This window comes from Serinus canaria, chromosome 3, assembly GCF_022539315.1.
Source record: "Serinus canaria isolate serCan28SL12 chromosome 3, serCan2020, whole genome shotgun sequence".
NCBI classification, from domain to species: domain Eukaryota; kingdom Metazoa; phylum Chordata; class Aves; order Passeriformes; family Fringillidae; genus Serinus; species Serinus canaria.
The window spans coordinates 4,551,788-4,578,769 of record NC_066316.1 but is presented as its reverse complement, the minus strand read 5'-3'; the positions used below and the strand labels follow the sequence as shown (position 1 = coordinate 4,578,769).

Here is a 26,982-nt window from a genome sequence, read left to right as displayed (position 1 = left end):
AATCTGCAACTGCTGGACACTTTATAAACATTTCAAATGAGGTCCCCTCTCTCAAAGAAACTCATGAATGACATCTCCATGTTCCCTCTTTCTGCATTCAGAGTGTTTTCTCAAATCCCAGAACTACTGGACAATATGGAAAGCAAACTTCTGGGTCAAATGACTGTGATTCAGAGGCATTTAATGCCCAGGCAGAAGCCAAAGTTCCAAATCAGGGTTAACTAAGGGGGTTTCTGTTCTGGTTTATTTTTTGGTTGGCTGTTCTGAGTTTGTTGTTTGGTTTTTTTAGAATAAAAAACTCACACTGCTAACAAATAGAAGGTAAGATGGGCAAGGAGTGAAACTATGTCGTGACTTTATTTATTGAGGAACTTGCTATCCCTCATCATCTGCATCCTTATCTCTGTGAACTGGAAACTGGAAAAACCTCTTTAATGTTAATTCTAAAAGAGTTAGAAATGAATTGAATATAGGAATACATAATAAAAATATTTGCCTTTGCTGTGTATTCTTACCATTAACGCTGCAAATCAAGTTCTATGGCAGTCTATGTTACCAAAAACATGATTTGCTTCCTGAGCTGCTTTCTTACCCCCTGAAGGAATTGTGTCCCCCACTGAGGCCAGGTCCCTCTTCCTTTTCTTGGGGAGCCTCATCTTGCAGAGCTGCTCGAAGTGAGTCTGCATGGGCCCGTCCATGGTGAGGAAGTTGCACTGCAGGAGCCCGCTGAGCGTGGTGGCAGCCATCTCCCTCACCTGGCCACACATGGGACACAACACAGTTTGTTTATGCCATTACTGCCCTCTCAAGCACACTCCACTAACCCAAGTGAGCAAATCTTGCTCAGCACAAGCCTTTCAAGTATTATCCTGTCATTAGTAGTTTATTAGATGGCTCTGTAATCAACATGCTTTGCTGTAATACAGAACTACTGTCACAAAATTTGCCATAAAGTGACCTGCTCCTCAAGGAAATAATGTCATTTAACTCCACTGTCAACAGAAGAGCTTCAGAAAGTTTAAAAACAAACATTGACTGAGACCAAATGATCAACCTGCTTCACAAAATTCCTAACAGGCTCTGCATTGACATCAGTTTTTAAGAGGGCTTTATTCAGAAGCATTTAGTTTTTCTCCTGACAAAAGCAGAAGAGTTTTTCCAAGAAAAGGCAGGAGCAATGTTCCAGAGACTCAGCTGAATCTGTTCTACCCATAGCACAAGTATTCTTTGAAGGACACAACAGATGCTGGATTATAAGCAACAAAACAAACTTTATTGTCAACAACTCAGTTCTGTAATGCTCCAGCATCACAGACTTCCTTATCTCAAGTACCAGATCTCTGCACTACATGAATAAAACCAGAAACCCAGGTTGGAAAAACATTCTTAAGGGCAACACAGAAACAACAAAGAACAAGACTAAACTTAGCTTTCATCTAATTGCCAAGCCATTCAAAAGATCTCTTTTTCCATTATTTTTAAACAAACCACAGCACCTTGTTAGTGAATTCCAAGTAGAGACAACTCATCCTTGCTTTTAAAAACAAGTGACTAACCCATTGGTATTACTTATTTCTCTCATCTCCTCAAATCTCCCAAAGCCAGGAAGCTATAGACATGTAAAATTGTATTTAAATTGGGAGTCCCTCCAAAACTCACTCCCAATTTCCATAATTACATTCTGACAAAAGCCTTCCAACATTTACAAACTTGCAAACCAAATCAACTGGTTGAGATGCTGCCACCAGATTTTTGATAGGTACATTCTGTCACAGGTAACTGCAAATAGAACACTTGTCTCTGTGGAGCACAAACACCTGCTCTGAATCCAATGCAGCAGATTATAATAATAAATTACATCCTTGAACATGATGTTCTGAGCCTCACAAAGCCATAAGTACAGCTGCAAGAGCTGCAATAATTAAACAGAGGAAGTTCAAATCAGCTCTTGAGACTCTGACCCATTCCATTTAAATTTCTACAAGGTACTATTCTAACGTGATCTACTTTGCTGCCAGTGAAGGAGGAAGGATGAGGTGAGAGGCTGGCAGTGTTGTTTATCAGCAGTTTGTGAGTCCCTGAAGAGCTGAGTTATTAAATGAGACATGATGTGCTAATACAAGAGCCAGACACAAAGCAGCTCGGCTGGGAAGTGAGCGAGCTCTCAGGAGAGCTGGGCTCATTTACATCCCTAGTCCCTGTACTACAACCACTTTAATTTCTAAATTAATCACCCAGCTAGAAGGAACACTTTGCTGTGAGGAGCACCTGGAAGCAAAGCCTTTAAAATCATGCACAAAGCAGCAAGTAATTTATAAATTATCACACTCACGATGATATACAGAATATAAAAACGAGAGGAATCTCCCCATCACCTGTGGGGTTTGAGTTTTTTTGGTCAGAAGGGACTGGTCATTGTCTATAAAAATGCAGCAGTATCAGAACAAAACCACTCAACAGCACAAGCCAAACCCAACTGTAGAAGTTGCAAGGAGCTGCTTAAACAGAGAAAATATTCTCATTCCTGTAAAACTGATATGAAAAACACTTATCAAGACATTGAGTGCTGTGCATATTAAAACAATCATCAGCAGGTCTGGCCCTTGCTATCAAAATAAGCAAAAAAAAAAATAAAAGTATCTTAAAATCCAAGAACCAAAACCTCAATTCTACAGAGCAAAGACATCAAATCCTAGTCAAAGCTAACCATTCTCATCTTAAAAATCCAGCATCCAAAAACTACACAGGAATTACTCAGCGGGATACTGCATCTTGTCAGTTATTACCAAGAAAGAACAAGATTACTTTTCAGAGAAAAGTGAAAGCTTCCATGGCAACAGCATGATCCAGAGTGGTTATGAACACAGGTAGGCTTTTTGGATTTGCACCTCTGTGGTGCAGAGAGATAATTTGGTACATTTAAAGTAACTCAATAAATTGCATTCAAGTGAATAAAAGGTATTTTTCAAAATGGTGTGAGATGATGAGGTAAGTGTTCTGACAAACAACTTCTGTAGGATTGCAAGGTGATGCAGAATCTTTCTTCTAGAAGGAAAAAAGCACCCAAAAGTAGGATTTCATTGGTATTTGGCAACTGCATGAACACCAGGGAAAATGATGGTGCAGGGGAAATAGGCCAGGCAGGAGGTTAACACTAAAGATTCTTCACTTTGCTTAAACATGACTTAAATTCACATAATTTAATGCAAGCCCCTCAGTTCAAGGTAGCTCTTGATGGAAATATAAAGACTATTTTTGTCAGTAATATAGTATGATTATACGTGAGGCAGACCTATAGAGTCATAAATAGTGGTTTTACACACTTTTCACACAGGAAGGGATTTGACCTTGGATGTTGAATTTTCTACCAACACACATTTATAGTGGAATTAATAATATCCCTATTTCATGCACTGACACCAAGCTCCAAGCAATGTACCATTCTGTGAAAAAGTGGAAGCAGTGAACTTTCAGAAAATCACTAATGGAATATTTTATTATCAACTGTTTCCCTGGAATGAATATGAAAGAAACAAATCCTATAAAGCTCATTTTCAAAGCTGGAGGAATACTGAGCTAGAAATACTTCCTGAATTAATTTACATGTCAGCTTTTCCATAAAACTTGACAAAGGCCAAGAACCAGTGGGGTGAAAGCAGTGCAGAGAAGGGATCACTTGCCTCGAGCTGCTCATCTTCCAGGAGTTTTATCACCAGCCACCTGATGTCATTGACTGCCTCGCTGTTGTTGAGGAAGATGAAGAGATTGTAGAACACCATGGTCTGGAGGTAGGTTAGGATGGTGTATCGGGCATGCCAAGAATTGCTTTTTGCTGTCTGCAGTGAATAAATCAGGGTGAAAAGGCAAAAATGTCAAAGAAAGCAGGCCCCTGATGGAAAGTGAACAATATTTAAGAAAAAAGCTTCTGGGGGTAGTTGCAAAGAACTCCCTTTATTCAGGTAATTTTGTTTCATAGACCTTTTATCTCCAGAGTAGGCAGTTATTATTTAGGGAATAATTTTCACAGGCTTCACTTCCAAAGCAGATTCTTAAACAGAAATATATTGCAGAACTATAAAAAAATCAGATTCAAGAGCAGTTCTTTAGCTGGAGACTCATTCTGAAACTGGATTTTGAATTGTTATGCTCATGAGGAGACTTAAAGTGATCCACTACTGAACCAAATGTTAATATACCAAAATGCTGTTCCATTTGTTATCAAAAGTAAGTGGCTTAAATGTTAAACAAGATACACTTACTAAGTGTTTTAAAACACTTTAAATAAAATCTTTCAGATCTAAATCAGTATTTGATTTGCTTAGAATTATATTGTATGCTCTTAAATAAAAAGCAGAGGATACATGAGATGAGAAAAAGCTTTAAGCTGTTTAGACCTCACTCACTTGTTTTAGCACCTGAAGTACCAAAGGCACTTGCTGAGGATACAGCAAACCCTGAGACATCAAGGACAAACACATCTTAGCATCTCTTTTGAGCTCATCATAGCTGTTGTCGTTCTCCACAGGTGCAATCTAAATCAGAGCAGGGAGGGAACAAAGCCCTGTTAGTAAATAGGCACTGGTGACAGCAAAATCCTCAAAACAAGGGTAATCTCATGAGAAGACAGTTTCTAGGAAAAACACATTCAATATAATGCTGAAAGATTAGGATAGCTGGGAAAAACAATCAATATGATGTTAAATTCTCTCAGTAAATGATCAAGATTTCCTGGTGAGATGTTGGTTCCTTACTGCTTTTCTCTTGGTATCAAACCCAATTAAGTTCATATTTTAGATCCAGGTCCAAAACTAAGACAGAGCTTTACTAAGGTCACTTTCACTTCAACAGACTTTTGTTTTATGGTCACATATATCACTGTGGGGTAATTTATTGATGTTTGTGCACTTTGGGCACACAAGCACGGATTATTTCAGAGAGGAAAGACTGGATGACACAGATTCAAAGAATACAAGAATCAGAGGAACAACAGGAGCTGCTTAGAAAGAATTGTGTAGTCAGGAAACAAAAGAAAATAACTCAAGAAAATAATGGAATGGCTTGGGTTGGAAGGGTGATCCAGTTTCACCCTCCTGCCATGGGCAGGGGCACCCTCCGCTAGAGCTGGTTGGAATATTATAAATATATATAAACAAAATAACTTCAGTTTACTTATACAATCCTTCTTTGATCAAACATAACCAATAAAGGAGAAATTAAAGGATGTACCTTGAAAAACAAAGGTAACAGCTGGAGTTGCTCCGTGACGGCCGTAGAGAAAGAACGTCCTGCACTCGCCATCAACCACTTCAGAACTGTTTGAATAAAGAGAAACTATCACTGATTAGGAAGAAAAATATTAACAACTCTGCTACAACAATTTGCAGACCTCAATCATCATGTGCTAAAACACCCCCCATTCCCTGAGCTCTTTAACTCACTGGTTTTCAAGAGTTTAATGCCCTGAGTTCGCTCGTCTTGTTCACCGACTCCATTCTCTTCCATAACATGATTCTGGATTTCTTCATCTGCTTCCATGAGGGGTTTGAGGTTTTCAAGTATCCGGGTAGTAAATTCATGGACACGGGGAGATTTAGTTGCAGCAGTGTTTGGCAAGGAAACATCTATCATGAATATGTAGGTCAACACACTAAAAAAAACAAACAAAGCCAGCAGGAACACACAGTGAGCACGGCTCTTGTCCAGAGAACAGTGATCTGTGAACTCCAAATGATCCGAGATCAATTGGGTGACCTTTGAGGTTAATACTTAGAGAAAATTTCCTCTCATCTTCAATTCAAAGTTATTTACAACCAAGAGTCTCTTCTAAGAGCTTTAGAGATGTCAAACATAAACGTAGACAAGAAATTAGTGAAGCCCTGGCACATGTTGCCCAGAGAAGCTGTGGATGCCCCTGGATCCCTGGAAGTGTCCAAGGCAGGAGTTGGACAAGGCTTGGAGCAACCTGGGATAGTGAAAAATGTCCCTGCCCATGACAAGGGCTGGGACTGGAGGAGCTTTAAAGTCCCTCCCAGTCCAAAACATTCTATGAATAGACAAATGAAAAGATGAATATTCTATGAAAAGATAAATATGGAGAAGTCATCTGGAATTTCTGAAGCAAGTCTTTTAAATTATATATCTGATTTTTGTTACAGTAGCATTAATGCTTTTCAAGTTAATTATTTAGCTACCTAACTACCCAAATAAAATGAAGATTTAAAACCCAACAAGAACTGCAACAGACAACACTGACCTTCCTATTCTCTCTCGGACGTTCTTGTAGACCTGGGTGAGTTTGGGCTCCAGGTACTTGAGCAGCCTGTGCAGCAGCTCTGGCACTCTCCACTCCTGCTGGGCAAGGCCCCCTTGCAGCACATAAAGGCGGCTGGGAATCAGAGCAGCTCGTTTTTAGTCACACAGAACATTCCTCCTTCCCCAGTCCCCTCCAGGCTTTGTTTGGGAATGTGCACAAGTGTGTCAGTGCACCAGAGTGTGCTTCAATGAGCAAAGATGGGTAAAAATTTCCCAGTGAAACAACAGCACTGCTGCTCTGCAAGCCCCAAACTCCCCCATCCTGTTAATGGAGTTATATTAAAAATATTATCATGAAGAACCTGCCATTGTGTGGAAAAAGCTAATTGGAAAGCATTGCCTTTGTTCCCCTCCCCAGCAAGGCAGCTGGCACAGCATCCTCTCAATACAGCTTATCCAGGCTGCATTTCCTACTCTATTCAACCACAGTAAAACAGTTTAAATTCATTTTACCAGGCATCTACAAATGATCCTCCTTCACCACTCAGTGGAGATTCCAACAGCAATTCAAACAACCAGTGCAGCTTCCTAGGATCTCTGCTCTCCTGGAAAAGGACAGGGAACAGAGATGTAAGTAAATGAGGGGGGTTAAAATGTAAACAATGTATAAAATAAGGTATAAACAAGGAAAGTTTGGACAAAGATTTTTTTGCATCTCCTGGATTTATTTATTAAATATGGGCAATATTCAGGATGTTTTCACAATGAACCTCAACAGAAGAAAAACCCAATACAACTATATACAGTATTAATAATTTGGTAAATACAATTAGAATAGAAGGAATTTTAGTTTAATTTTTGAGTTATCTTAGTAACCATGCCTGAATTTTGCTAATTAGGGTTCTGGCTGACAAGCTACACCGAGTTCTGCTGAGTGATGTGAAAGAATTATTGACCCAAGATATTTGTGATCTATCACCGACCCTGCTGCCCAGCACCACAGCTCCCAGCTCACTGCAGGAATGTTAATCCACAGTGGACCCAGCTTTAGCAGACAAAAAAATGGGATACTTACACAGGAAGTGGCAATGCAGGTGCCCCAGTCATTGTATGTTTCCACTGTGATGTTGGATAAAGCTGTTCGAAGCAATGGACACAGAAGGTTCCAAAGTTTTTCCACCTGCCCAGCAAAAACACAAGAGACAAGATTTTACTATTTTACTTTTACAAGATTTTACCCAGCCCAGACATTGAAATGTCTTCTTTATTTTTGTACTGATTCTTCCAGGATTATTTTTTGGCATAGACAGCTAGGCCTGAATTAAATAAATATTTAGCAGTCCAAGGAGGACATAATCAATTATTCCTATTGAAAATTAAAAACCACGTCAGCTTTGCCATCTCCTTAACTGTTCCTGGTTTTAATACTGGAGCATTTTCCTAACACCTGGCAAGAACAGGCACCAAACAGAGCAATGAATTGTGCTCCGAGTTTGTGAATCAAGACCTCAATTTCTAATTGAGTTAATAATTCAAAATTACTCTTTAACTACCAAGAATGACTCAAAAACACTGCTCCAGCACCTTCTCAAAGGTCCAGTGTTTAGAACCTCTTATGAGGCCAGCTATGATTTCAGCTAGACATCTCTGGGTGCTTTCGTGGGAGTCTGCGACCAGTTGCTCCAAGTGGGGCTGAAGAACTGGCAAGAAGGCATCATCAAAGTTTCTGAAAAGGCCCTGGAAAACAAGAAGGAAAAGGGTCTTTAGGAACTATCTAAAACACAGTCTTCCCAAGAACATTATAGAATTATCAAACATTTGAGTCTGAATGTGCAGAAAGTGAAATTACTTTGCTTTTTTTCAGAGCATTATACACCAGTGTCCTTCAGACCATTACAATACTCTAAATATGTTTCCCTAAGTAGTTAATCACAAGAGAGGATTAATAGAATTACCTAGAGCAGCTTTAAAAATCAATGTTTTGCAACAGTATGAGCCCAGAAGTCTTTGGCTTTTCCATGCTCTGGGAATTGTCTACAAAATTAGAGCAATTTAGTGATTGAACTCTCCTTACCTTGAAGAGGCAAAATCTGCGAGGATTAAATTTGTCCTTTCCCTTTCTGTCTTCTAAAGACAAAAATTTTATTAACTGCTCAACAAACTTAGGATCAGAAAAGTGATCATATATAATTTGTTCCTCCTGTAATAGGAAGAAAAAAAAGGATTAGCTTTGTGGTGTTTGCCTGTCACAGTGATATCTCAGTCTTTACAAGTCCCATGTTTCATTTGCATTCTCAAGGAAAGAAATGGCTTGCTGAAATGTTTTGCTTATGCATTTTCCCTTTCATTTTATAGGGAATTACCACAACCCCTAAAAATTAGTCCTTCCCACTGTCATTAATGATCTTGTTCTCAAGTCTGATCATGATTTGAAAGGGAACAAGAGAGAGCTCCTTAATACAATTATTCCGTGATCCCTGAGAGAAAAGCAGCAATACATTAAAATAACAACTCCTCCTGGTATGCTGACACAGTAAGAATTAGAAAAATACAATTAAAACCATCTTGTGGGGATCTCCACAGTAATCTGTCAACAATATTGAGAGAAGAAAGGACAAGTACTATTAAAAAAACCCCACAAACTTGCAACTTTTACCTCTGTCAGCTCATCTCTCCTTCGTCCAAGCTTTGGTTGCTGCTCAGCTGGAGCATAAACTGTCATAGTTCTGAATATTAAAAACAAAATATAAATAATAAAAAGTTAAAATAAAAAATAAAAATACACTAGCACATGTTGTGGCTTTCCATGGTAACATTTTCTATGTTCTCAATATTAAATAGAACTTATACACAACTCCAAAAGATTGAAATTTAAAGAAGAAAATTTACAACACAATGAAGTTCATTATTAAAGGTTTTTCTATACAACAATCCAGAATTATTAGGGATAGAATACTGTACATATATCTAATTCCCAATATGAATATTTCATTTTAACAGCAGCAGTTTAACAGCCAAGTGGAATTTGTGCCTATAGCCCATAGAGAGAAATGGGTAGAAAAGAAATAGTAAACAAAAAGCCCCAAACCAACCAACACAAAACCCACCCAGAAATGGTAAAACAAGCAAGGAGCACAAAGGACAAAATAAACTGCAATTTTTTGTGGTTCAATCAAGTTAAATACATATATATAAGAAAAATTAAAAATCATAATAAACCAGGATTTTATTTCCCACAGAATTTTTCCTGCTGACTCTCCCAGCTCTACCTCAGTGCTAATGCTACTCACTGGGGCCAGGTGTAATATCCCCAGTGTGTCTTCTCCACAAAACAGCAGGATTCCCAGGCTTCCTTGGTCTTTGGTAGGCTCTGGCTGTTGTAGTGCAGCCACTGGTTGTCAGCTCTGTCACCAGCTTGGATGCTGGAAGGCTTCAGGGTCCCACCTGATCCAAGAGGAAAATCAAAATTAACATGCATAAAAATTAAAAACTAGACATACAAGTTGTTCTCACAAATGACAAGGTTTTCAGAGAGGAAATAATTCCCAAAAGCAAAAAAAATCCCCAAACTGAAAAATTACCAATTATGCTACTTCTGTATCATATTTATCTATTTGCTTAGAAGATTAACAACCAGGGAGAAAAGAAGAGATCCTGATTCTTTGTTTGATTTAACCAGAAAAGCTTTGAAAAACATTTGAGGATAAATATAACATATGTCTTATATGAAATAAAACGTACTTATTTCATAAGGGCAGATGGGCACTTTCTTGTGTGGTCTCTTAAGCTGCTTAAGAATCCCAGCCACAGCTGAGATGGCCACCTAAAGAAAAGTAAAAAATGGGCATTAATGTGTTCATTCCATACATTTCCCTCAGAAGGATGTGGCTCATTATCCCTAAAAAGCCATAGAATGCTGGAAGGAAATAAGGAAATAATCTTGGATAATATTAAGGAAATTATCCTGGTTATTTCAGGGAATACAGGATATGAATTACTTTACAGGCCAGAAAGCTCTCACTAATAATTTTGGTTTATTAATTTGAATTTAATATTGTTTTAATAATTTTTTTGGGGGGAAAGAAGGTTTGTTTTGAGCCTCAGTGAGGCAGCAACAGAACAAAAAAAATACATTGATGGCTCCCTTCAAATAACAAACTGCAGGTGGGAAAAGCAGCCATCTGCAAAAGAAATTCTGCAAAAGAACTCTGAAATAAATAAGAAGTCAGCCCATCCCACATCTTCACAGTTTACAGATTTCCACATGTCACGCTACAGCACTGCCAAGATTGCCATTTCTTGGACTGAGAATTTTGTACACGTGCATGGCTGGAAGGGGGAGTGGGGAGTTCCACTTCAGTTTTTGTGTTTTATCCCAGCAAAACTCCACGAGCACTTGGTGTAAAGCCCAAAGAGCTGCAGACCCAGAGGAAATCCTTCTCCTGGCTCACCTTCCGAACCACGATCGCGTCGTGGTTGAGACACTGCACGAAGAATTTGATGGCACGGGGGGGCAGGATCCTGTCATCCCTCAGGAGCAGGGACAGGAAGCCAATGCTTATGTGTTCAAACTTCCAGGGCCTGAAAAAAACCCAAATATTCAAAATAAGAGTGTAAATACCAATGGTTATGTACTGGTTTTACTCAGAACTCAGACAATTATTACATGTGTCAGGATTATGGAAATACATAAATTAATGGCACTGCTGTAATCAATGAGCTTAACTCATTTTGGGAAACCTCCAGTGTTGTGGGAACACACAGGTGGAAAAATATAAAATACATGGTGTAAAATACCTACAGGGATATTATTTTACAAGTTTTTTAATAGAAATACTATGGGAACAATTAGAATCTATTCTGATGTCAGTGTTACAGACAGAACCAGAGCTTTTTAAATTAAAAAATATTAAAAACCTCAGTAACAGGACAGACTAATTAAGGAGAAAGCTGAACTCCAAGATGTGATGATGCTTTATATTAACAAATGAAGTTCCCAGTCCAAATAAGTCCAAGACCAGGGTGCATATTGATCCATGCAACCATCTCCAATCCACCCCAAAAAAATGCTTTCATGCACAAAAAAGGGGGACTTACAGATTTCTCTGTTCCACACAGTCCAGCAGCATGTTGACCAAATTTTCATAGTTCCTGAGAGAAAGAGAGGGAGTTATCAACCACATGGTACTGAGAGATCCATTGAAAAATAGAGGAGAGGTTTCTCAACAAAAGGTGTGTGAAGGTTAAAAGGAAGAGGCAAAGAGGAGACAGAAGTGTAGAGAGAAGATGCAGCCCAACAATCCTTGGACATTCTGGATTTTTCAGTTTAGCCACTTTGAATGATGACATTTAATGTGCAGTTCAAGGAAGCTGAACTCACCTCAGAGCCTCAGCATTCTTCTCCTTCTGTCGCTGAATTCCCAACTGAATTTCCTCTGATCCCAGAGCTGGGAATTCTGAATTTGACTGTCCTGACTTCTGCAGCAAAACAGCCACCTCCATGCACTTCTCTGGCACCTGTTGATGGACAGTGCAAAGATTTGGGACTTGTAAGTTTCAAGTTTTTAATGTCTCTGCTTTGGAATCAGCAGAGTAACAGAATTTCCTTGTCCATACAGACAAGACTCAACACCAAGGAACTGATCACTCACTGCAAAATCCAGCCCAATGGTTTCATACTGCCGATGGATTTTCTCTGCCAGGTCATCAAAGAGTCGGACTATGGAAGGTTTTTCCAAGGACATGGCTTTACTAAGCCCAGAAGAGACAATTGCTGGCCATGTCTGTGCTATGCAATCCCAGTCGTGCAGATTGGCCAAGCACACCCCGCTGTGATTCCCAAGCAGGCAGTATAAGGCACCCTGGGGATGGGAGATGGGGTTTGGGAAGGTTAAAGCTCAGCTCATCCACAATACCAACACACACACGCACCCACACAGAATAAAAACTCAGCTGCAGAACCAAATCATGAAAATGTCCATCAACATTCAGCCTCACAGTGCAAAATCTTCAGTAATTTGACAGAGTCCTCTTCATTTAATGAGACTGGAAGCCCTGCCAATTAATTTATCCACAGATTGGCTGCCTGATTTCTCAATTATGTTAGAGGAGATGATTCACAACTGCTTCACCTTGACTACAGCTTCTCAATTTCCATTCCATAACTTAAAAATAGGTGCTAACTCACATTTTGGTAATACCTGAGCACACAGGGAACATATTTAAACACATATTTCTCCTGAAAATAGATACAATACAAATAATTCCTTCCACCGGTCATGCCTATTAGCCATGAAAATATCAGTCATGCTGATAAACAAGCAAATCCCACTTTCCCCATTAAAAATTCTCATCTAAACACTTTCAAAAGACAGCCACAAAACAAGTTAATGAGGCAGTACTTTAAATTGCTTCTGAGTGACATCTTGCCGGTCAGGACGCAGGAATTCCAGAACTAAGGGAATGATATCTCTGCAACAGAAATTGTAGGTTCCCAGAGCTGTGAAGAATGCTTGCTGAGCTTTACTTCTGACCTGAAACAAAAAATTTACTAGAGTAAAGTAACATCCTCATCCATTTCAGTTATTTATGCATGAAGTTTTTATCATGTATTTGTGCACAGAAACAAAATGATCTGTGAAAGGTTGTAAAAACCCCACCCTGTTTATAAAATCCTACTTCTTGTTTCTGGCATTTACATGAGAACACTACTAAGTTACAGAAGATTCTCTGTGTTGCCAGAAATGAGGTGTTTTTAGCACATTTGAAAAGCAAACAGCCAGAACAACAGATTTAGGATGCAGAATCACTTGAAGAGACCAACAAAATACTCCATAAATTTAAAAGGGGCTCAGTTTACTCAGTTTAAAAGGGGCTGCTCCTCACCTGCCCATAAGAACTGGTGGACAAACAGAGAAGGTCCCTGATCATCTCCTGGTGGGAAGTTTTGTATTCGCAGCCTTCCATCGTCAGAGTTCTCAGCTGAATTCAAGGGAAGCACAAAGAAAGGACAGATTGTTTTTCCATTTCACACATACAAAACCACCAGTGCAGGAATATTGTTATGATGACATTTAGCTTACCATGCAAAGCAGCTTTTCAAGAAAATTAGTGGGGATTGAAGGGGAAGAATTACCTCATGCTGCAGCATAACCCTGTCGATCAGCAAGGCTCTGATGTGTTGTTTCTTTCCTTGAAGCTGTAAAAAAAGGCATACTTTGGGTTAGATTTCAGTATTAGATCTTCAAATCAGGAATCAAAGCTTCACAAAGCCAAGGCACTGACCCTGTTCTCCATTGATTTTTTCACTAGATTGAAGCTTTTCCATCGTGAATCAAATTCATGCTTGTGAGACCCTTGAAACTGCAAAACATCACTGATAATCTGTGGAAAGAAGGAGAGGATAAGAGTGATTGTTTTGCAAAACAAGTCATCTGGCTTTAAGTTTTACAAATGTAAAACATACCTTTATTATTAGAAACAATGACTTGGTGTCATCTTCTGAATTATCAAGAATGTAACCTACAATTGGGAGAAATTAAATTTATAATCAGACAGGAAAAGAGCTTTAAAAATTAGCAATGATTTTGTTTCCGCAAAGTTTAACTTTCAGAATTACAGACAAAGTAAACAAATACAATTTCCTCTTTTATAAAATCGTACTGAAGTATGACAGAGTTGGTTTTAGTTACAGGAATGGTCAAACTTACGCAGCAATTTCCTTGTAACCCTTGCAATTGTTTCTCTGTAATTCTCCCTGGATAAATCTAAAAGAAAACAAAACACTTTCTGTTATTCATACAGCAGCATAAAAAGCACTTTATTGCAGAAAGTCAGAGCAGACTATTCAGAACTAGCAGTATGAGTATTATAAAAATACCCATTTGTTACATCTAAGGACATGGCTCTCATCAGTTTATCACTTCAGCTGCTTGGGTTTTATAGCTACACAACCTTCTTTATCTGCCTTGACAGTCAGTTTTATTTCTAAAGTTCAGGCAGTTCATTTAGCCCATGGGAACTGAGGAACATGCAGAGCTCCCCTACACAGAAATCTGGTGGTAGTCATAAAAACCCATTTCTATGAAGAGAAGAATCAAAATTATGGTCTCCAAAAGAACCCATTGTTTTTACAAAAAAAAAGCCAAAAAACAACCCAACCCAAAAACAAAACAAAAAACCCTAAAAACCACACCAAAAGAAAAAAACCCACCAACACTTAGAGCCTACCTGAACAGACAGGGATCTACTCACCATATTCAACACCAGTGTACAGCTTTGTCTCTTCCAAAGACACCAGACTTGGGACCCTGCATGAAGATGAATTAAGTATAACTACACATCACACAAATAATGAGGTATGTGCATTGCACTAGTGTTTAATTCATTGAAATAAGTTAAATTTCATGGCTGTAGCACACTGACTTCTGGATTTAGTAACAGTATGTCTTAGTGCTCACATTTATAAATTACCATTTCATGGTTAATTTAATGGATTAATTTAATTAAATTAAACATTTAATGGTCTGACCCTTTGGGTAAGACTTTGTCAGAGGCAGGGACACCATAAAGACACCTCAAACTCAGAATCTTGACTTCCCAGTTAACAGAACCTCATCAGTTCTATTAAACAAAGCAGGAATTTGGTCTCTGCCAAACCTGTGAACACACTCACTGAAACACACATGGCTCCCTGCTGTAGGGAAGGACAGGACAGTTGGGAGTCCTTTCCTGACAAGTGAATTTTCTGTATCTTGGTATTTACTATGAGTGTTCCCCAAAAGCAAGCTTCTAGCAGCAGCTGTGGGACAACAGCAGTAACTAAAAGGAGTTCCAGCATGTTGGAACATAATCACTGAGAATGTTTGGGATGCAAAATAAATGTTACTTACAGATGAGCCACCTTTTCTCCTTTGAGAGGAGGCAGAATGTTCCCAGAGCCAATCAGGCAGTTGTGCACAATGGCAAGACACTGCTGCACATCATCTCTTAAACAAAGAGGAAAACCTGGTTACTTATCTGTGAATTGCTTGAAAATACACAAATGACAAACCACATATTTTTTGTGAAGTTTTATGGAAGGTTTTTCTTTAGTTGCATCAGTTCTAAACAGAGGAGAAAGCACTGCAGAAATCAAGCTGGGCTTTTTTGAGACAGCCTAATTTGTTTACAAATCCCAATAATTTAACTTCATTTTCTGGAAAACATGGGAGATTTTATATTTCAAAACTGTGCAGGTAAGAGAAACTAATGTGAAAACTGCTTTGAAGAATTTTATCTGAATCTCAGCTAAAACCTATGAAATAACTCCTTACCCTAAGGCCAGGACAATTCCTTCAGTTCATGGGGAGGATGAGGGAATATTTTAAGGGTGAATATTTTACAGTCCGAAGATAAATTAAAAAGCAAAATGTGAACAACTTCTTTCCTGTGTTTCTTAAAGGAAATCTTGATGCTATCTCAGCTGAAGTAGGAGCTTTGGAAATCTTAAAACAAAAATCAAAGTGCAACATTATAGCATTTTCCTCTCAATTTTTGTACTGCCTGTTAGTGGCAAGAACTACCAGGAATGGATTCATGCACCTTTCTCCATCCTACCTGGACATTTCCAGCTCTCCAAGTGCATAGAGCTCCAGCCTGGTGAGTTCAGGCTGCAGGAATGTATCCAGCAAATAGAAAGCAAAGCTTATTTCCTCAGATGAAGGAACGTGCCACTGGATGTCCAAGTTCCACAGGTCACCTGGCTTACCCCAGTCCTGCAGCAAATAAAGATCCTGCTCATTAATCAAGCTACTGGAATTGTGTTTTTTTAAAAAACCAGCATTTAATATTATTAAAAAACCCCAAACACATGGGGACTAGCTACTGCTATAAAGTAAAGTAGTTATCCTGACAAGTCTAGGAAAATCACCATTACCATAAAATCAAACAGAAATCCCAATCCTATGTATGTCTACACATACCTAGAAAATAACACATATCTGAAAGCACTAAAAGGAGAAGGACTGCGCTGGTGTAATTGAAATATAACTTAATTATTCCTTGGACTGGATATAAATTCAGACACATTCTTAAGTACAACTCAGACTTTTCATACTCCCATAGAGAACAGCAAAGTCATTGTCAACTTTTTCAGTTTCAGAGGAAAAATTTAAAATGATTGTATGATTGTCAGTTTTTTGGGGGGTTTGTTGATTTGTTTCTTTTGTTGGGGGTTTTTGGTGCTTGGCATTTAGGGCATTTTTGCTTGTTTTTAAATGATTAACTGGCCCAAATGGATATCCCCATCAGTAACAAAACTGGACTAGTTTTCAGTAACAAGAGATTATCTGCAATTGGGAATGATGTAAAAACACTTTTCAGCAAAAATGCAGCTGTATAGTGAAACAGGCCAGTTGAAAATTGTTGCCTTTACACTGGAATATTGATAAATTGACCTCAAAGTCTTAACAGCAGAGCAGCACATGACTTCTGACAGTTTCAGTAACTTTCAATATTGCCACTTCTGCTTTCATTTTATCTCAAGCTCATGGTAGAATCATTATTTGTCATTCTGCTGACCTGTTAAACACCAGATCTCCTTGCTGTGTATTAACTTACTGTAATCATGCAATCATGGTACAAAACACACATCACAAACCACTAGTAAGTCTTATAAAACTACTCAGAACTAAAGAACTACTCAAACAACAGTCAGTATTCATTTTTTTGCTACCAATATACATTAAATCAATTGTCATTTGCTCTCTATTTCAAAGCCCAAAGCATCACTTCCCATTGCTGCTACCATCATCCAGAAATCTCCAAATAAAACCATAGAGCGTACGACCGCTTTAAAAATAAAACAAACCAACAAAAAGTCAAATCCTCTAATCCTAAATAAATGAAAATCCTTGCCTTGATAGGAAAGTATTCAGAAAGAGGCTTGTCAAAGCCACCTGGCACACTGCAGTACTCTGTGGGGTAGATAAGTGTAGCAGAACGAAGAAGATGGTGCAGTAGGTTACAAGACAGAATGTAACCCTGCTTACAGGTTAAGTGTAGGGTGCGCTGCAGTATCTTCCCAAACTGCTCCCTGTACAGTAGCAGCTTCTTGCCATCCACTCGAGTGATCTGGGGGCACAGAGAGACATTGCAAACATTAGTCTGCTCCTGCAGGGCTGGACAGGGTCACACTGCTCAGCCCAGCTGGGCCAGGCTCCATTCTCCAGCTCCCACTGAACTGATGCTGCCACGGCTGCTGGAAAAGTTTCAGTGATGCCATCTGCGTGACCCCATCCTGAATTTTCTAGCAATACTTCTGTATTTTCTTAAATTAACTTTAAAATATTTCTATTTACCAAAAAGCTTCTTATGTTTCTCCCTGCATTGATCCCTGTTCTTTCACTCCCCCTCAATAATTGCTTTAATTTCATCCCACATACAACACTGTGTTTATTTGCTTCAAACAACAGCCACTCACGCTGCATTCAAAGTAAGATAAAAACTCTCCAGTGCCACTCACACAACATTTATATTGTTTTAATAGAAGTTTGTATTTTTCTCCTTTCAGGGGCAGGATTAAGCAGGATGCAGTGACACACAACCACATAAAGAACATTTCTGGGAATACCTCTGATAAAAGCTGAAGATTCCAGAGCAGTTCCTTATCTAGTTCTTCATCATGTAACACATCATCATCTAGAGGAAGAAGGGATAAGCACTCCTGTCACACACTGCAGCCAAGTTTTCCAAACAAGCTGCATCAGAATCCAGATGCTTCCATCCCAAAACCTGACTCCCAATCCTCCAATTCACACTGCACCCATGTCCAGCTGGAAGTCACTTTAGCTGATGTACCATCCTGAAATTGAGGAATGTCTGGAGACGTTTCAAACTGCCACATTTCTAAGGAATCGTGGTCTTGCAGTCAGACAGATTTTGGCCTTGAAATTACACAATTGTCACTTTGGGTTTTTTAGAGAGAATAATGGATTTGTCCATTGCTGAAATGAACTTGTGGAGAACATCCAGAAGTTTCAGATATTCTTTTCATGCTTAACCAAAAATCAACCCAAAAGCAAGCCAGTAACACTGGAAATGTTAGAAACTTACTGCCTGTGAGGTGAGTTATGACATTGCAGCAATGTGGTACAAAAAGCTTCAATGACTCCTCAGGGCGGCACTGCAAACAGCATCACAAAAAGTCCATTTTAAAACAAAATATCTGAGGCAACCCAGCCCACAAACTGATAAACATCTAAGACTAGATTGCATCCCAACTCCAATTCAATCTACAGTCAGCCTGACTTCATGATTCTCAGTCAATAAAACCTAAATTTACCATAAATGCAAGATAAATACTGTGTGAATTAACCTCCTGAAATATCGCTATATGCAACAAGCCAATTTTAGAAGACATAACATTAAGAGCCACCTGTATCGACATGAAAAAAATCCAGATATCACACAGGAAATATCAGCAGCATGAGCTATTTTCTTTTTTAAAGAAGGAGTGAAGTTAAGAGGATTTTCTCTCACTTTGACTGCAGCTCGGCACATATCGGCAACCATTCGACCAGCAACTCTTGTCTCAAATATATTTGAAACAGCAAAGTTAAAAACCTTCTCCAAGGCAACCTAAAAATGAGGACAAAAAGATGGAGGCTGCTTTTTAAAAAAAAAAAAACCAAAACAAATTAGGTATCCCAAAATGTTTGATGTTACAAAGAAGGCACTATCTCTACACAATCCTGTGGTTTTTTTTTAAACCAAAACCCCACAATTCACATGGAAAAAAAATCAGAATAGAGAGCCAGAGAAAGCAGCTCTGTGGAAAGCCTGAAATGTTCTCTTTGGGAAGAGAGGAGGTGGACAACTCTTGATGACTAATATAAGTTTAGGGTAATTCTGAAAAACTACACAGAAAATGTTTTCCAGGAATAAGTCAAAGGCTGATGACAGGAAAACTTATTTCACATGTCACAGTGAAGGAAAGCCAAGACATCCCTCAGTTAACAAATAAACAGGGAATTAAATAGCAACTATTTAAGTCGTTTTAAAGCAGATTATTTCCATCCAACACCTTGTAAGGCAAGCTCAACTAAACATAATGTAGGTGCCATGGATACTTTAATAATGAACAAACAGGAAAATACAAATTAAATACTTAATGATAATGAAGAATTAAAGTAAGACTTGCATTTACCAAAAGATTCCAAACAAAAATCATACCCAAATGCCAATGTTCAAAATGTACAAAACCTGGCATCTCCAAGTATATATTTATTTAAACAGAAATATGGGAAAGAAGGGAAAAGAAGCTGTCCATGTAATAACCTGGATTCTCCACCCTCTCCCTCTGAGTTATTTTAATCCAGGTAATTTTTCTGATCCCATTAACCACACAGCTCCTTGAACAGCCTCTTTGGCCCAGCTGAGCAGTGGCAGGGAAGGGGAGAGAAAAGGAAACCAGGGGTGGGTCAGCATTATCAAGCCAGGAAAATCCACAACCTAAACTGTTACAGGGATAAAATAAACTGTTGGGATGATTTCTTCTTGTGTTTATCACCAGTTTGCAGGAGAGCTCTGTAGGCTTGCAGATAAAATCATGAACCAAATTGACACAAATTCAAGCTGCCCCCTCAGCCCTTCCCTTGGTTAAATGTGGAAGTTCGCATTCACAAAGGAAAGAAGGATTTGAATGCACCAGTTCTTGTCAACCCAGAATTAAGTTTCCTAAAAGAGATGAAAAGCCCATGCTCCACATACCTTAAAGATATCCTTTGAGCACTGGGTAAGGATTGTACTGAAAGTAGAAGAGAGACCCAGTTCCACCAGACTCTCCAAATGAGTCATTTTCTCTGTTTCAGTCTCCTCTCTGGTTTGTTCTAATGTGCTGCTTTCTATAAGTCCAAAACATCTACACAAATAAACCCAGTAAGTGCAGGGTTAGTAAGTGAAACTGGAAAGTTTTATAAAGAGTTCTTCGTGCAAAGCTTTCCCCTTTCCTTAGCTCACTCACCTATCCATAAACTGCAGCACAAAATCCTCAAATTCAGCAGATGCAGAGCACAATTCTCTCTCCACCTAGTTTTCCAACACAAAGGAAACATATGAGGTTGGCTTTCATTAAGTAAACAAAGTTTATTTCCTATATTAACTACTTCCCATGTCCAAGTGAGAACATCTCCAGGGCATTTCCCACCACACAGACTCAAGTGCTCCATGAAACAGTTACTACAGGTTGCTGACACTGTCCTGTTCCAATTTCCTGGCCTGGATGTGTATCCAAATAACCTCTCCAGTGAAATCAGGTCTGCCTCCATGGATACAACCTTTGGCCTCACCACTGATCCTCCTTTGCAGCAGGAGGTCAGTGAGTGCCAGGGTGCTGCAAGACCTGCTCTCCTGGCAGAGATTTACATTAATATTCACTGAACAAACTCCTCTTCATTTTTGAGTGCTGCAGCTCTGGAGCAATGAAATAATGTGGGCAACCTGCAGCTCTCTGAGCTACAAAGTGTCCCAGCAGCAAACAGGTGTGGTGATAAAGGGGATAAGACTCACTGTCTAATGCTGTTACTACCTCCTGACTGGAAGAGATTAACAAATATCCAGAGAGAGAGCAATAGAATCTCAATCAGGGAAGGGAAACAGGACTTTAAAGAGGAGCAGGGGTTTCTTTAGGAAGAAAACAGCCCTGAAAAATGAAGGAAAAAACCCATTTAATACACTATTTAAAATAACTACAGAGTCCAACATCCTCCTCAAGGCAGGGAAAGCTCCAGGTTACATGACACCACACAGGGACATGAGCAATTTAGTTTTGACATACAAACATTAAATTGCCTGAATTTAACAGTCTCTACAACAAGCTGTGACTAAGAACCATTGCTAAAGCCTATTTGCACACTGGTATCAGCTCTACTGATAGAAACAAACAGGATTCAGATCTTTGCATACACTTTGCATAGAAAAATTAAATTGAAAACTAAGCTACAGCTTTGTTTTTGTACCAACCCAGCACTCTTACCTCTGAAAGATCATCTCTTTCTTGCAATACAGATGAACAATCTACTAAAGGCACCAGAGTAGAAAATGTTGCAATGAACTGGAATGTAATCTGTTGAGAGGTAAAAGCAGCTCTTTAATGAGTGTTATTGTATCTACAATCTACAGTTAAGGTATAAGATCATTCTTTAACATCTAAAGAAAACTATACTAAAAAAACCAAATAAACCCAGGACTCAATTCTTCCACCCTAAAGCTTCAACAGCTATTTCAAATTTCATATATAAAACTTAACAAGCAGCACCGTAAAAACAGTCTCAATGTTTTAAGGAACATAGCCATTATTCTGTGCTAAAATGGAAAGCTACAAAACCCCAATATTTACACTGTTTTAAGTCAATTAATATGAATTTTTGAAAACATAGACTTTTATAACTTAACATAATGAAAACCTACTGCTAAAAAAAAAAAAGGGGCTTCCATTTGATCTTATAAGAGTAGGAATATTTACTAGGAGCAGTGGAGCAGCTATTTAATCCTGTTGCTCAGAACAGCCCAAAAAGTCAGTACAATGCTTATCACAACTACTTTGCTCTGTTAAATGAGCCAAAGAGCCTTGTAATATTAGATTTTTAGGAATAAAATTGTGCAGGAAAAAAAAAGGCTGATAAATTCTGGACACGGGAGTTACCTGCTTTCAGAGAAATATAAAATATTTCTATATAAAATATTAGTTCGCTGGTTATCTTCTAAAAAAGGCAGTATTTATACACTCACCATGCACTTGCTGAAGTCATTTGGGTCCACCCCAGGCAAGGCTCTCATCAGCAGAGGTAGCATGTGTGTGGGACCCTCAGGGAACCACTTTCCCCCGGACACCAGGCTCCGAGCCACTCCAATGACACAGCTCAGGGTGGCTGTGAGCTGATGGGGCTCTGTCAGGGTCTCAAGTGCAGGATATGTTCTGTAAAACACAAGAAGGGTATGTTCTGTAAAATGGGAGGCAGGCAGATTGGCAACAGTAACGTTTCTAAAGCCTTCAAAGAAAACAGAAGTGCACTGCACATGGCATTTCCTGTATTAAAGACAAAAAATAATTTCATGTTTCCAAAATTGTTTTCTTATCATTTTCTGAAAGATTTAATATTGTTTAGTTACAATGCTCCTTCCATTGGATCAGTGCTATCCACCACTGGTTCAGGATTAAAGACCATCTGAGCAGCTGCAGCACAGGAATTAAGAAGTGCAGCCAAAGCTACCACGATTTCCCTGTTTGGACTTGGCAGCAATGCCAGCTCTAAGGTTCTTGTGACAAACATGAAAACGTGCCTTGGCTGCCTCTAAACAGAGAGGGGACCTCTTACTTCATGTTACAATAAAGTCCAGACCTCTTCATCAAAACCTGGGAAGTTACTGTGATTTTTGAGCTATTTTTTTCCCCCAGTATTTAAAACTTTTTAAGCAAACTGCATAACACTTCCTGCTGCTACCAACAGCCTCCAGTTCAGACAGGAGTTACAGTGCTCTGCCCTACGTCACCCAGAGCACAGCTCACCCAAATTATCTGGAACTGCAGCCAAGGCAAACATTCCAGGGATAGTTTGAACTACAGAGAAGAAGTTGAGTCTGCTCTCAAAACAGAAAGGGCAGCCCTACCCAGCACTGCTGCTCTGCTTGCAACTGCTGGGCTTGGGATGTTCTGCAGAAGAGTGGATTTATCAAGTTTTTACAAACAGCTGAGTCAGGGAGCTGTGGAACACAGGAAGGGCTCTTCAATCAAACTCATCCCTCTGCTGTTTTGGTAAAGTACAAAAGGCTGCACAGGGAACACAGACAGGTGGTAGGAGGAAAGCTTTCAGTGGAGCAGGAAGGAGCACCATTTTTCTTGAGGAATTTCAGGCCTCAAGGCATTAGAAATAGTACAAACCAAGTATTTCACCAGGGCACATGGTGGCAATTACAAAGTCATCAATGTCAGTGATTTTAAAACTGTAACATGCTCTGAACCAAACAGAAATATAAAATATATCCTTATTGCTACACAACCACCCGGTGTATCTGGGACCCACCAGGTGGCTCATGAGTAAAGGATGCAAAGTTTCTTTTTCAACTGATCCACCCACTATGTGATACAAAATGCTCCCAGAAATGCAAGCCACCTGAGGACTGCCTTCCTAAAGCACACGAGCTGTCAACAGCTCCCAGAACTATGCCACTTGCCAGGTGTTTTAAAAAAAACCCAACCAAACAAACAACAAAACAAATCAAATTAATTAAAAGCTTGAGTTCTCCCTTGCTCCCACATTCTGACTGAGGTGATTGCTTAGGAGGGTGTATCAGCAGCTTCTCTCACTGCAGGCATTCATTCACAGCAAGCAATTTATTTATTATTTACTATGCCTGCTTTTCCTATTTACTTCTTGGGAAGGGCACACGGATGTCACAACGGTCCTCCAAAACTTACTTCTCAAGTACAGGTGGAATTACTAATTCAGGACGCATCAGTGCAAGGTTCTGCAGGGCTTGGGCAGCCTCCAGGCTTCCAGTTTTGCTGAACATTGCCAGGAGAACAGGCTGGATGATGCACTGCACGAAGTCTGTCACGTCCTGGTCCGTGAGCTTGTGGCTCTCAGGGACAGGAGTTAACCAGGTCACCTTCTTGTAGCGCTCGCGGTGCAGCCTCCTCACCACCCCGCTGGGCAACCTCTGCAGCAGCTTCATCAGTTTGTTCTGGGAGCAGAGCAGAAATGCTGGTCAGTGGGGCTTGGCAGCAGCACAACCTGAGCTGCTCAAGGCACAACAAAAAATGAGTAGGGCAAGGTCTTGTAATTACACAACCACAATAAGGGAACGCTCAGAGGGGCTGTGAAATAGGATGTTCACAATTTGCTGCTGAACTTCATTTACCAGAATATCAGACACTGTGCTGCCAGCACTGTGCCTTAGGATTCAAAAAGTAATGAAAATCACATAATTATACAGTAAAGAATCGAGATTATTTACATCATTAGGATATCTTTGGGAGCATTCTCTGCACATTCACATTTAAGCAAATACCCTGCTCAAGAAGAAGCCAGATCCCCCAGCACTGCTGTGACCAGCCTTGCTGCTTTAATCTCTATTTTCCACCAGCTATCACAGGGAGATTCTTGCATTCTTTAACAGAAGATTCCTCTAGCTACACCATCCAAAAATTATGTTTCAAACTAGACAATGCATTAACAATCCTTTTTGCTTTGTTTAATAGGATCACAGAATGGTTTGGGTTGGAAGGGACCTCAAAGCTCATCCAGTTCCAAACCCCTACCACGGGCAGGGACACTTTCCACTAGACCAAGTTGCCCCAAGGCCCATCCCAGATTTTCATAACTTGAAGGCAGTAGGTCAGTAAGAAAAAAGCAACATCACACAGGTATTACTGATGGTGTGTGAGCCTCATTTCAAGTGCCAAAAAATTATTTTTCCTGGCTATATCCAAATTAGATGTCTTGTTTTGGACCTCTGCACTGACATGAGACTAGGAGTATGGTTTGAATGACAGTGCAGTCGTGGATCCTGATAATCCAAGGCTCCAAGCACCACACATCAACAGACAATCTGGAGCACACAGGGCTGTCAGGTTGAAATCCCAGCCAAAGTTCTCATCTTGACACCCAAACCCCTCCACTTACCAGCCAGCGCCCGTTATTTGAGGGATGGTAGAAAGAGGCAATGCTATTGAACAAGCCTGACAAGTGCTTCTGCACCAGCTTACTTGGTCCACCCTGAAACAGATAAACCACAGAATTTTATCACACAGACCAAGCTAAAATGAACAGGTAACAGCAGCACGAGGCACAGGAGTGTTCTCCCCACAGCAAGACTTCAAAGCAGCAAATCACATCCCACCCTCAGCTTAGCACTAAGAGCAAATTCTCTCCATCCCATCTGCTGAGGTTCACACTAAAACAGGTGCCTGTTCCCTTCCCAAATGCCACAGGCAGCAGCTGTGACACAAACCTTTCCAGCCCCATTCCACACTGACAGCGCAACAATGGACTTGACAATACAATTTGGGAACAAAAAAGCCCAAAACCACATTTCTGCAGTGAGCTCAGCAGAACAAATATTCATCTTAAATATGTATTTAAGTATTTGCATTAATTTTTGTTTCATTTTATGGAGTAGTTACTCACCATCATGGCTGTGATCCACATGACTGCATGTCCTACATCATAAGCATTTGTTAAGAATCTTGGAACAACAACCTGATTGCTTCCCACTGGCAGATTTAAACTCCTTAAAATCCTAGTAAAAATCTGGCAGGAAGAAAACCACACATTGGCATAAATTAATTTTCTAATCCAAAGGTGTCTTAAAAAACCAAACCCACCAAGCAAGGTAAGTAAGACATATCATGAAGAAAGCACTGTTACCTTTGGTACATATGGATCCCAGTCTATGTACCCAATGTTGTCAGTGGCCAAGCGAGCAAAAAGATTGACTAGATGCTGAAAATAACCAGAAAAAGGGGAATATTCATTAGAATGTATTGAAAATAAAAGATGCAAAGCCCTCCAGCTACTTCACATACACAAGATAAAAGCTGCCCATGGCACTAAAAGCACTTGGGAAGGGAGATTTCCCTCCATCAGAAGCACCAAGACGAGTTTCACTGACCTGAAATAGCATTTATACAGAGACATGGAAGAAAATTCCACCAACTCATCCATCTAGCTTTTCCCAATATTTAGCTGTTTAGGACAATTAGTTCCTGCAGGATCCATCCTACTCAGTGTGTGCTGCTGGCTGCCACATTTGTGTGCTTTGGTTTAAACACATCAGTGGCTTGTAAAGGTCACAGGCATCAGCTGTCAGCTGGGAGAGTAGCCTGTGACTGCCCATGAAGAATGAGACACTCCATCACCAGAAGACAGCCCCAGGAGTCAAAAAGGGAACTGGAAGATGTCCTCAGGAAAGACAGTTATTGGGACTGAACCAAAAAAATAGGAGATGAAGTCTCACTCTTGTATCCTGATGATGAAAAGCACATCACCCACTAACTCTGCTTTTCAGAGCTTCTTCAAATCAGGAAAGACCCACCAGGCTCTCGATGCTTCTATCAGTATTTTGAAGCAATGACAAAGCCATAAGGAAAGGCCTTAAATAATCCTGCCTAATTCTGAGGCAGATAGCCCAGAGGAACAGGTCACCTCTCAGCTGAAGGACATGACAGCTTTGGAAAACCCCCAGGTTCAATCCAGGACATCAGACACAGCCTGAAGACAAGGGTTACATTTTCTTTCATGATCTGCCTTTTTCATTTGGAATGAGGAAATACACGTTGAAAAAAAATCCTTACTATGCACACAAGGAATTGATTCCACAGCTCCCCTTCAAACAGCAAAGCTAATTCCTGCCAAAGCAAGCTGAGGAAAAGCTCGCAGCATACAGAGGCTTAAACTGGATTGCAGAGTCAGAACCCATGTGTCTAATTATCTGCATCCCAACCTGATGGAATGAACCTGACTTTAGGAAATGGATACGACAGAAAAGCAAACAAGAAGTGAAAGCTTTGGGAAAAAAAGCAAGCAAACAGTCAGAATACAGAGGAAGAGGGAAAAAATATCAGAGATAACTTGTGAAAGGGCGCTGATGATTATTTGTTACACAGTTTGACAGAAACAAACTAAATCATGATGTTCAAGTGCAAGCTGCCACAGTTCTGTCAGAAGGAATAGATAGAATTTTGGGTATTTT

At 39.7% G+C, this 26,982-nt stretch overlaps 1 protein-coding gene across 1 annotated transcript in view; it reads right to left on the bottom strand.

Moving 5' to 3' along the window:
* PSME4 (proteasome activator subunit 4) overlaps positions 1-26,982 on the bottom strand; it is a 43,976-nt gene that overhangs the window by 3,410 nt on the left and 13,584 nt on the right. The window contains exons 7-44 of the mRNA XM_030235696.2: positions 25,659-25,733; positions 25,419-25,541; positions 24,915-25,007; positions 23,708-23,973; positions 22,021-22,207; positions 21,266-21,355; positions 20,255-20,319; positions 20,002-20,152; positions 18,772-18,870; positions 18,346-18,415; positions 17,864-17,931; positions 17,149-17,364; positions 15,850-16,007; positions 15,144-15,239; positions 14,506-14,561; positions 13,962-14,018; positions 13,718-13,773; positions 13,537-13,635; positions 13,388-13,450; positions 13,138-13,233; positions 12,654-12,785; positions 11,904-12,113; positions 11,633-11,769; positions 11,350-11,403; positions 10,704-10,833; positions 9,994-10,075; positions 9,543-9,696; positions 8,909-8,978; positions 8,327-8,452; positions 7,837-7,989; positions 7,328-7,432; positions 6,766-6,857; positions 6,254-6,385; positions 5,439-5,647; positions 5,227-5,312; positions 4,404-4,532; positions 3,681-3,836; positions 593-755 (exon numbers count right to left, since the gene is read on the bottom strand). Coding sequence (XP_030091556.1) covers positions 593-755; positions 3,681-3,836; positions 4,404-4,532; positions 5,227-5,312; positions 5,439-5,647; positions 6,254-6,385; positions 6,766-6,857; positions 7,328-7,432; positions 7,837-7,989; positions 8,327-8,452; positions 8,909-8,978; positions 9,543-9,696; positions 9,994-10,075; positions 10,704-10,833; positions 11,350-11,403; positions 11,633-11,769; positions 11,904-12,113; positions 12,654-12,785; positions 13,138-13,233; positions 13,388-13,450; positions 13,537-13,635; positions 13,718-13,773; positions 13,962-14,018; positions 14,506-14,561; positions 15,144-15,239; positions 15,850-16,007; positions 17,149-17,364; positions 17,864-17,931; positions 18,346-18,415; positions 18,772-18,870; positions 20,002-20,152; positions 20,255-20,319; positions 21,266-21,355; positions 22,021-22,207; positions 23,708-23,973; positions 24,915-25,007; positions 25,419-25,541; positions 25,659-25,733 — 4,504 coding nt within the window. The remainder of the gene's footprint in view (positions 1-592; positions 756-3,680; positions 3,837-4,403; positions 4,533-5,226; positions 5,313-5,438; positions 5,648-6,253; positions 6,386-6,765; positions 6,858-7,327; positions 7,433-7,836; positions 7,990-8,326; positions 8,453-8,908; positions 8,979-9,542; positions 9,697-9,993; positions 10,076-10,703; positions 10,834-11,349; positions 11,404-11,632; positions 11,770-11,903; positions 12,114-12,653; positions 12,786-13,137; positions 13,234-13,387; positions 13,451-13,536; positions 13,636-13,717; positions 13,774-13,961; positions 14,019-14,505; positions 14,562-15,143; positions 15,240-15,849; positions 16,008-17,148; positions 17,365-17,863; positions 17,932-18,345; positions 18,416-18,771; positions 18,871-20,001; positions 20,153-20,254; positions 20,320-21,265; positions 21,356-22,020; positions 22,208-23,707; positions 23,974-24,914; positions 25,008-25,418; positions 25,542-25,658; positions 25,734-26,982) is intronic.